The sequence below is a fragment of the Sceloporus undulatus genome, chromosome 2, assembly GCF_019175285.1.
Source record: "Sceloporus undulatus isolate JIND9_A2432 ecotype Alabama chromosome 2, SceUnd_v1.1, whole genome shotgun sequence".
Lineage (NCBI taxonomy): Eukaryota > Metazoa > Chordata > Lepidosauria > Squamata > Phrynosomatidae > Sceloporus > Sceloporus undulatus.
The window spans coordinates 24,924,807-24,936,200 of NC_056523.1; the positions used below are offsets into that span (position 1 = coordinate 24,924,807).

Consider the following 11,394-nt stretch of genomic DNA (forward strand, 5'->3'; position numbering starts at 1 on the left):
GCATCAGTATCTTTCATTTGTAACCATCCTTGTTTTCTTCCATCTCTTCACATACCACAAGCATCTTCTTAAGAAGAAAAAGATGGAATGGCTGCATGTTTTAACAGTAGCTGCTCTATCTTGAAGCAACCTGGGAGAAAGGAGTAATATTGGAACAGGGATGGGTAGAAAAAGGAGAGTGCTCACAGCTTGAAAGTATGAAAATGTTGCTTTTTATCCCCAACTAAGAATGAACAGTTCTTGCAAGGCTGGGTGGTAGAAAAGGGCTCAGAAAGGCAGAGTTAAGGACTGTCCAAAACACACCAGTCATTGCTCCTTTTAATTTACATTCTGGGGAGAGCTATAAAATGGTTCCTTCATATCATACAGTAATAGACTTTCCTTTTCATCCATTTTAATATAATGTGGAGATGGGCTCTGAAGTAATACTCACCAGCTGGGCACAGGAGAGATAAGCAGCAGATCTCAGATGGATAAAGTGCAGCGTAAAGGCCAGCCACCATTCCACCCATGGAGATGCCAACCAAATGGAAAGGCTTTCTCTCCAGGCCGATACATTTGACAAACTGAAACATGAAGCAGGAACCAGGAGATGTTGTGTGATGAAGATTTCAGCTCTTCCAGCCTTGACTGGGTCATTTACTCACTTTCCTGTAATATATTCTGGTAGAGAAAGGGAGGGAGGGGGTGTGCACAGATGGATATGCACAGGGGTATAGCTACAAAAGGTAGCAAAATGAGAATACTGCCCCCAATAAAAATTCTGTATCCCCAATAAAATTATCCTTTACTGCCCAGATTTCTAGCATTGAAGTAACTTTGGAAATAGCATTTAGAAATGCAAAGAAAATGGTCAACAGGCAAAGTTACCAAGGGAGCACAAACACAACAGAGTTAGATTTTTCCACCTCACTCTCTGCAGTGCAAGAAACTTGGAGAGGGATGGAAAATTTTAGTGGGGAAGCACAAGTCTTACCTGGAGGGGCAATGCCCTCATCTTGCCCTCCTCTATAGCTATACCTCTGCACAGTTCCCATGTAGTGCTAGGTACAGCCCATGTTATCAAAAAAGTTGTAGACCTCTGATTTCATATATGATGACATGTGATACAAATGCAATCTAATTTCTGAATTTAAAATCCCAAGCTGATAAGAATTCCCAGTGAGAGTGGATGGATAACGCTATAGTGCACAAAACTGTTGCTCAGTGAGTATAAAAGTGATGATTCAGTATTAACAGCTGTGCATATTTACATTCACTGATCAAGTGAAGCATTGGCTTATTCAGAAAGGCAGGGGAGAAGTCCCTGAAAATATTGAGACTTTCCATTTCTTTTGATTTTATCTACATTTTCATGGTTTTGCATCCAAACTCTTTCTTTAAAATCACAGGTTTCCCTCTTTCCCCGCTTTCTTGTGTTCTTCTTCCTTCCATTCCCACTGATCACATCTTACATCTAGACACTGGCAATATTTCAGAAATGGATTTTCATCCATTTCCACTGAGCCCTTTTAAATCATTTTTCAGAAGCTATAATTAAAGAGTGAATGCGATTTAGCAATATTACACTAGTTCAGCATTGGGATCATTTCTTTTATCGTTAGCATTCCTCTTTCCCTTGCTTAATCTCTGTTGAATCTGCTGTCCTGCTTGTTTTCTAGTAGTAGCCAGCTTAGCTAGATCTGAAACAACAGAACTAGAGGTATATTTTGAGAAATATTGGGTTAATTTAAATTGACCTAGAGAGCGTCCTTGTAAGCGCTGGGAGTTCCCCGAGATTACTTCAAGATGAGAAAAACAGCATGTAATTCTATCTATCTATCTATCTATCTATCTATCTATCTAATCTCCTATATGGTTCTTGCAGTTTCACTTTCCTCACATTTTATTTATTTATTTGTTGGATTTTATATCTCACCTTTCTCCCAAAATGGGATTCAAGGCAGCACATGAAAATATATATATTCCTGCTAGGCATTTTTTAGGTTTTCTAGCACGATTCCACTGGTATGCTTCCAGTGGACTTTGGCCACAGAGTCACACTTAAGGACTTAGAAATGTCTAAAGAGGTGTTTTCTCTAGGCATCTCTAGGTTCTCCAGTGCAACTCCATGGTCAACTCCTCCAGAAGTCATTCATTTCAATAGGTTTTGCTATTATACATGGTTTCGCATTTACATGGTTAGTCCTGGAATGTATTGTTTATAAATTAAAAAAAAAATAAAAATCAGAATGAAGAGGAAGAAAACCAGGGAGATCCTGGTTTTTCCAGCCTGTCTGGATGGGCCCTAAGATTGCTTGAGCTGTTATATTGTTAACAGTGTCTGCCTCAAATCTGGCCAAAATGAGGAGAGATGTTCTTACTGGAAACACTCATGTGCAAGTCATCGAGGCATAATGCACCCATGACAGAAAGAGTGAGCATACCTGGTGTATCCTTTGAGCCTGAGTAGCTGCTGTGTAATTTTCTTCAAGCAAGCGAGTGGTTTCTCCATGTCCAGGCATGTCAAGGCAGATCAAGTGGAGGTCCTTAGGAAAGGGCTGTGAAAAGACAGCATGGGTTGTGAAACCAAGGAATCAGAGCAATAATAGCTGGCCCTCTTTATTACCAAAGGGTAGAACGGTTATCAATTATTTGAATTACATTCAGTTTCATTTCAGATCCTATATTGTATATTAGTGGGTGAAGATAAGCTTCTGGAAGTATCCATTGAAACCAGACAGGAGCCAAAGAGAGAAGGCATAGTGGTTGTAGTGGTGGTGATGGGGCTGAAAGGAAGCAACTGTGACATAATGTGCACAGTATTCCAGAAATAATGCCTATGTGAGGGTAGAAAGTCTTGGTCTCACCCAAATACATTCACCATCTTTGGAAGCTGCATGAATGGTCTCCTTCATTTCTAAAACTTCAAATCAAATAACCCATAACTTTCTAAGTTTTGTGTGGGATAGATAAATGCTCTAGATTTTTTAAAAAAAAGCAAGTTCAGATTCTCAGGATGGAAAGGTGCATAATATATAACCAGTCTTCTGGGGGAATCCATTAAATAGTGAAGAGGGAGGGGAGAGAGTGGGCAGCTGGCTATAAAGCCATGTAATTAATAATCTATTACAGTATTTTTAGTCACACAGGTTGTCCTACCAGGACAAAGGATGACACCATCTCAGGAAGCCGAGTAAGAAGCATGAACGCATTGTCCTTGGAAACTGTCCTGCACAAGTCTCATGGGAAGGATAGGAGTGATGAAAAAACACAGTCTCTCCTCCCCCAGCACCAGCGTGTATTGAGTCATGGTTTAGAAGAGAAAAACAAGTGGAAACATACTTTGATGGCATTTAACCATATGTCTTTGTTGAACGAAAACCCATGAAGCATCAGCATGGATGGCTGGAGTCCAGGCTTCCCACGGGAGAAGTAACAGAACCTGTAGCCATCATGCTCAACATATTTCACTTTCACACCCCTTTTCTGGCGTTTATACCTAAAATTTCAAAGAAAAACAACTTGAATAATGGCAGAGAGAACAATACAAGCATATTTTAGTGACTTTCTATTAAAATTAGAAGTTTAGAATTCCTGCTGACTCTCCTGTTTACACTGGATTACCCATCTGTGAGATGGGAATAATTCAGAAAAGATTTCAGTTATGCAAGCCTTTGGATCTTTCTCAGATCAATAGTAGCAGATCAACTGAAATGGTATCAAATTTGGGAGATTTTAACATAGCAGGAAGATAGCCTGCAGTTCACTCAGACTAGAATACATATATACTTGAATCAGAAACTTCATGTTCGCTGGAGAGAGTTGTGCCCAGAAGGCCAACAGAGTAATATAACACTGTTTTCTACTGAGCTTCTGTTTGCTGTACTACGTATATTCTAGAATTATGTAGCTAGGATGATCCACTAAGTTCCGCTGCCCTTCCCTGCCTGCTTTCTTGCATTAGCCTCCAAGTCAGCTCCCTACACTGCCATATTTGGGGTGGTAGGTTTGGTCTACTGTCATAGTTCCATCCTCACTACTTCTTTTTACCCACAACTTCTTCAGAATCAGGCCTAATACTGCTGGCCCCATTCAGACGGAGTCCTAGCCTGGGTGTGAGGCATGAATTTGACTTCCACACTGAGAAGTAAAGTCAGACAAACCACATTTAGGTATCACTGAACCAGGGGCTTGAGAACCTGATGACCTTCTAAAGTTGATGGACTAGAACTCCTGCCACTTTGCCCTCTGGCTGCGGCTGATGGAATATGAACTGCACATCACAAAATTCCATACCATTGAGCCATCACAGTTAAAGCAGTGTCAAACTGTATTATTTCTGCAGTGCAGGTTAGCCTCAAAAGCTACTGGGCTTCATAGAATCATCCAATCCAAGTCCAATAGCATCTGAGGCTGCATCTACACTGCAGAAATAATGCAGTTTGACACTGCTTTAACTGTCATGGTTCAGTGCTATGGATTTCTGGGATGTGCAAATTTTTAAAAGATATTTAGCCTTCTCTGTCATGGCAGTTAAAGCAGTGTCAAACTGCATTATTTCTGCAGTGCAGATGCAGCCTGAAGGGCCACAAGTTCACCAATACTATGATAAGACACCACCAAGAAAGGCAAAGCTTATGTAGGAGAAATCAGGGTCTAGTGAAGCAAACTCTAAGCAAAGCAAGCACCAGCACCCTGGACAGCTCCATGTGAAGTTCAGGCTGAAGAGTCCCACAAGTGGCACAAGCACTGCAGCAGGAGGAGGAGGTCTGTAGTTCAGTGGTACAACACTGACTTTGCATGCAGAAGTCTCAGGTAAGTCCTTGACATCACCAGGGAAAAGTGGTATAGAGTCTCACCTGAATCCCAGGTAGTCATACAGAATAAACAATACAGAACTGGAGAGTCTCAGCCTCTGGAACTCCCTCCACAGAGAACTTAGACTGGCGCCCTCCTGACTTTCTTTTCACAAACAAGCAAAAGCTTTTCTGTTCTGACAGGCATTTGATGAGTAATGATATAAGGCCTATCTTTTACAGTGCACTAGATACTGCAATTTTTGGTGTGTGTGTGTGTTTTAATACAGTATATGTTTTAACCAGGTTTAATATTTTTTCTGATTGTTTAATTGTGTTAAACAATTGTGATTGTTTACAAAATTTAAACAATTTAAACAATCACTCAGTACAAGGTGTTGGTTATTATCTTTAAGGCTCTACATGGCTTGGGCCCGAGCTACTTGCGGGAACACCCCTCCCTACACAATCCGTCCCGCATCTCAGAACAACTGAGAAGAATTTATTAGAAAATCAATCAACCAGACTTGTATTGACTTCCCAACAAGCGTTCACAGTAGCCTCTCTGAAACTGTGGAATGGCCTCCCAGAAGAGATCCACCTTACTACCTCCTTGTGGGCATTTAAGAAGGCACTTAAGATGGATCTCTTCTGGCGAGCTTACCTGCCTGACCTCATGTAGGAGATATTGCTCCACTTCTTGACCATAATACAATCTTACTGTTATTGTCACAGATGACGAGCTAGTTTTTAATGGAAAAAATTATTATTGTTGCATTTTATCGATGTATTTTGTATGTATTATATTGGCTTGTAATCCCGCCTTGATCCACCCTGGGAGAGGCAAGAAAATAGAAATAAAATTTTTATTATTAATTATTAAAATACTTTTGCATTTTTTCAATTTTTTAGAATATTTTTTTAATAATTGCAAGCCGCTTTAAATCCCAATCTGAGAAAAAGTTGGAATAGAAATTACAACAATAATAGTAATACCAGGGAGTTCTGTGTGGTCAGGGGATTGTGAAGGCATTAACTGAAGACTTTGCTGGCTTTGCTACACACCATTGAGTAGAAGGAGCTTAAGCAACCGTGTCCTGAAGAATAATCATTTTCAGTCATATTTCTATAGCAAAGAGTAGCAATTCAGGGTTTACAAAGGGGTACATAGTTTGGGAAACACAGAGAACCTCTAGTTTCCAAGTCCATTATCAGTTTTTTAGAAAACATATGCTTGCAATCCTCCTTGTGAAAGTTCTGACAAAACAGGCCTGATTCACCCCCCCCCCCCCAAATCTATTCCAAAACAGGTAACACTGCCTGGTTGGTTTGTTTTTTAATCTTTGCAGTGCATATTCATGGTAAAACTAGAAAATAAAATTTAAATCAATATTTTAAAATAGTTTTTCATCATTTTTGTCATTGACACTGACTGCTGTAATGCTGGAATTGAGCTGAAAAGGCTTATCACACCAAGGGAAGGTTTTTTTTTTTTACAAGCAGAGCAGTTGTATGAAAGAAGAGAATTGTGATAAGAAACATGTTCCTAATGCGACTACTTCAAGACATAAGGTTGGTGTGATAATGTCCTTAGTTTTATTCCCTGGGATTCCTATCTCAAAGGAGATATTGTTTCCTGCTAAAGAAGTTACCTATTTCATCCCTATCCTATTTTATTTCCATGCCATATAGATCACTGGTAGGAATCCTGTTACCATCCATACAGTTTGGATGACCACTCCCATGAATCCTGATCATTGGCTGTGAAGGCTGGGGCTGATGGAAGTTGTGGTCCCAAACACCTGCAGGGTACTGGTGTGCTTACAATTGCCTTGTATGTTGCTAGGTATACACTCACCACATCATGATCTGGAATATCTTTAGTGAAGGTCCCAGGTGGTATATGAAGAGGAAAGTAAATATTAAGCCAGACACAATGAGGTTCATGGTCCTCAAGAGTACCTTGATCAAACAGTGTCCCATGTCTGCTTGTCTCATTCTGTCTTTACTGCCTGGGCATGAAAAGAATCAGAAATCATTGAAATTAGGAGAAGAGGATATAAACAGGGCTCAGTTATTGTAATCCAGAAGAACTCTTCTTATGCTTTTCTGCTTTCTGGAGCAGCACATGACAGAAGAAGGGCTGATCTCTTCAGAGAGCCGCTGACCACTAGATCACTATATTTCAGCCCAAGGGATCCTCCTGCAGTTATGAGGACAAATGACATAAAGGAATGAACACTAGAAATGATAATCATCATCATCATCATCATCCAAACATTTTAAAAACAATACAGATTACAAACACTAGAAAAGGTGAATTAAAATATAAAACGTATAGTTAAAGAGTCATATATTTAAAAAATTAAAATATTAAAATGCATTAAAACAATAAAATATATGTTGTTGTTAACTGCCTTAGGGTCAATTGCAACTCATGGCAACCCTGGGGATGAGACATCTTCAAGACTCCCTATCCTCCACTTCTCTGCTTAGCTCATGCAAACTCATATCCATGAGTTTTTTAAGTCCATCCATCTAGCATGTGGCACCTTTCCTAGCATCATTGTCTTTTCCAATGAGTTGTGCCTTCTCACGATGTGGCCAAAGTATGGCGGCCTTAGTTAAGTCATCTTGGCTTCCCGGGAGATTTCCAGCTCGATCTGTTCTAGGACCCATTTGTTTGTCTTTTTGGCTCTCCATGGCGGTATCCAAAGTGCCGGCCTGGATACGTGCTAGGGTTGCCTCGGGGTGTCCTTTACAGACACCCCACAAACCTAGCACGTAACCACAGTGTCAAAATGGCAGCACCCTGTCTACATGGGTGCTGCCATTATGACGTCACGGCTGCGCCACAGCCAAACATCACAGCGCAAGCATGATGTCCTGGCGCTGCTGCAGGGTGCTTGTGGCGCCCTTTCAGCAGTGCCGGAAGGAGCTCAAAAACAGAGCTCCTTTTGCCACGGGTATCGCTGGCGCAACCTTTACACGGCTGTGCCAGCGATACAAAAGAGAAAGGGGCTGAGCGGGCCCTTTCTCTCTCTCCCCATCGCTGTCGGTGTGTCCTTGGGGCATGAAACCCCAAGGACACCCCCTTCCAGGCTGCGGGGAAGCGGTGTTTTGCTGCTTCCCCAAGGCCTGGAAAAGCGGTGGATTGGGGCCTCTGAGGTTGCCGCTGTAGCTGCTGAGGCCCCAATCCTTCAGGGAAAGGGGTGGGTGCAGGCCGCCCCAAAGGGGCGGTCTGTATCCCGCCCATGGTATCCTCTTCAGCACCTCATCTCAAAAGAGTTGATTTTCCTCTTCTCTGCTTTCTTAACTGTCCAGCTTTCGCATCCATACATGGTAATAAGGAATACAATGGCTTGTACGATTCTAACTTTTGTGCTCAGTATATCTTTACACTTTAGGATTTTTTCTTGTTCTTTCATAGCTGCCCTCCCCATGCTAGATTACCGCACAATGGGGACAATGACCAAGAAAGTCCTCTCCTTTGTTTCCATTAAACAAGCCTGAGCTAGTGGTGGGACAAAGAGAAAGGCCTCTCCAGATGATCATAAAACCCTAATGGGCTTGTACAGTATAGGGACTCAATGCGACATTAAAAACCTTTATGATTACATGCTGTAAATGTGAGTTGAAAAAGATAAGCAAAGATCTATTCTGTCTCCTCTTGGATAAAAGTTGCTTTTTAAAAGTAATTTGTCATAGATGTTATTCCGAAGCCTGAAATGGTAGATCAATCCTGCTGTATCATAGAATCCTAGAGTTGGAAGAGACCCCAAAGACCCTTCAGCCTAACCCCATTCTGCCATGCAGGAATACACAATCAAAGTACTGTACCCCCAACAGATGGCCATCCAGCCTCTGTTTAAAAACCTCCAAAGAAGGAGACTCTGTCACCCTCCGAGGAAGTGTGTTCCACTGTCGAACTGCCCTTACTGTCAGGAAGTTCCTCCTAATGTTGCAGTGGAATCTCTTTTCCTGTAGCTTGCATCCATTGTTCTGGGTCCTAGTCTCTGGAGCAACAGAAAACAAACTTGCTCCCTCCTCAATATGACACCCCTTCAAATATTGAAACTGGGCTATCATATCACCTCTTAACCTTCTCTTCTTCAGGTCAGGCTAAACATATCCCACTCTCTAAGTTGTTCTTCACTGTGCATGGTTTCTGGACCCTTCACCGTTTTAGTCCCCCTCCTTTGGACATGCTCCAGCTTCTCAACATCCTTTTTGAATTGTGGGTGACCAAAGCTGAATATAGCGGCACTATTACTTATTTTATGTTATTTTAGATGAAGACTCTCTCTTATCTTTTACTAGGCTGATACATGTGTGTGGGGAAGTGCTGGACTGGTCTTCTGTTTCTCACACTTTGCTGCAAATTATCTGCTGTTGAAATTTACCAATACCCTAACATATACTTCTATTGATGCAGCCTAGAATCGCATTGGCCTTTTCTGCTGCAACATCAGACAGTTGACTCATGTTCATCTTGTGGTTTACTAGGACTCCTAGATCCCTTTCACATGTTGTCTTGCTAAGTCAGCTGTCCCCCATCCTATATCTATGCATTTCATTTTTTCTGCCTAAGTGCAGTGTCTTAAATTTCTCCCTGTTGAAGTTCTGTTTGTTAGTTTTGGACCAGTATGCTGTAGTTCAATTTTAACTTCTGGTTCCTCAGAAGTAACTACATTAGAAATAGTAGCTAATTTTAAGTGCTTTTTAATTAAAAACATCACAAACTACTGGACTGTGACACCAAATATGCTTTCCTCTATGCTTCCTTGTTGCCATCTCAACAACACAGCATCACAGATCAGCACATGAATCATGTGACATTCCTCTACCATTTGGTGAGACCATGGCCCCATACTGGTGAATGTAACCAAAATGTTACACTGCAAAAGGAATCACATTTTGTCTCATTCAGTTATAATTGTAACATAATGTGTGTGTGTGTGCATGCATGCCTTCAACTTATCTATTGATTTATGGCGACCCTATTAATTTCATTGGATCTTCTTAGGCAAGGAATACTCAGCCTGCATCCGTACTGCAGAAATAATCCAGGTTGACACCACTTTAACTGCCCTGGCTCAATGCTAGGGAATTCTGGGATTTTTAATGTTGTGAGATATTTAGCCTTCTCTGTCAGATAACTCTGGTGCTACAAACTACAGTTCCCAGAATCCCATAGGGATGGAGCCACGGCAGTTAAAGTGGTGTCAACCTGGATTACATCTGCAGCCTCAGAGGTGGTTTTGCTAGTTCCTTCCTCTGAAATATAGCCTACAGCACCTGGTATTTGTTGGCAGCCTCCCATTCAAGTACTGACCAGGTCTGACCCTGCTTAGCTTCCAAGATCAGACAGGCTCTGATGCCTTTAAAGCATTTAGGCCCATGATTTATAATGCCCTGTATTCATAAAGTGATGATAAAAAGTAATACTACTAGAAAAAGGAAGCCAATTATAAGCAACTAGTTATTTGTACCTAGTTATTCCCCAGCTCTGTGTGTAAAGAAGTGAAAAGGAGGACATCAGATATAGCATTTATGCATATGATATATATTTTCAGGGCAAGAGTATATGACTCAAAGCATCCATCTACCCACCCTTTTATTATTTGCCCAGCAACTTAGATCCCCATTTAGATTTAGATGGCTAGAAGCAGCTGACCGATGTTGAGGTCAAAGCAGCAATTGGCCATGAGATCAAAGTGGCAACACACTGCTCATTAACTATGAATATTTGTCATTGCAGTCCTACCCTGTGTGGCTCCACTGCCTCTCCATAGTAATGCCCAAACAAGCTTGCAAAGGAAGAGCAAGCTAGTTATTAACACGTGTGTGTGTGTGTGTGTGTGTGTGTAAATGTCATATAAAAATGGAACAAAACAAAGAGCTAAAATTAATTAAAATTCAAAATGTCAAACGCTAAACCCTTATTAACAATTCCCCAAACTTGTTTTAATAAAATCCTTTAAACCCATTTTATGAAGGGAAGGACAACTTTGTTGAATCCAAGGGCCACTTTGTAGCCAGTGGGTTTATCTAAGAGCAAGACAGGCTGCCAAAAGTGTCAAAAGATAAGCCCCAAATCAGAAGAGCCCAAAAATCCACTTGCAGGGTTTTTTGTGGTGTGTGTGGAAGTAAAGTTAAATGGTGTGGTGAGGAGGTTGTTGTTGTTGTGGCTTTAAGTCGTTTCTAATTTCTTCAGAGAGTGTTTGCCACTGCCATCCTCTGAGGATGAGAGAGTGTGACGTGTCCAAGGTCAAACCACTATGCCACATTGGCTCTCATGGGGAAGGGGTGCTTGGTTGTTATCTATTAATAGGATACCTATGAAGTCTTCTAGGGCTGCATCCACACTGCAGAAATAATCCAATTTGACACCACTTTAACTGCTTGGCCCAATGCTAGGGAATTCTGGGATTTTTTATGTGAATAAATTAATGTTTTTGATACTCTAATTTTTTTTCTTTCCCATAATCCATTCTTTAATACTCTTGTCCCATTTTCTAATCAACTTTGAAGGAATTATTTCTGGAATTGTTTGAAAAAGATATAATAATTTTGGAAGCAGCATCATTTTAAATCCTCTTACTCTAGTGAGGGT

General features: G+C 41.0%; 1 protein-coding gene across 1 annotated transcript in view; it reads right to left on the reverse strand.

Moving 5' to 3' along the window:
• LOC121920314 (monoacylglycerol lipase ABHD6-like) overlaps nt 1-7,481 on the reverse strand; it is an 11,525-nt gene extending 4,044 nt beyond the window's left edge. Inside the window, exons 1-5 of the mRNA XM_042447445.1 lie at nt 7,376-7,481; nt 6,637-6,790; nt 3,325-3,481; nt 2,427-2,540; nt 434-566 (exon numbers count right to left, since the gene is read on the reverse strand). Of these exons, the coding sequence (XP_042303379.1) occupies nt 434-566; nt 2,427-2,540; nt 3,325-3,481; nt 6,637-6,790; nt 7,376-7,481 (664 nt within the window). The remainder of the gene's footprint in view (nt 1-433; nt 567-2,426; nt 2,541-3,324; nt 3,482-6,636; nt 6,791-7,375) is intronic.
• Nucleotides 7,482-11,394: the final 3,913 nt, after the last annotated feature.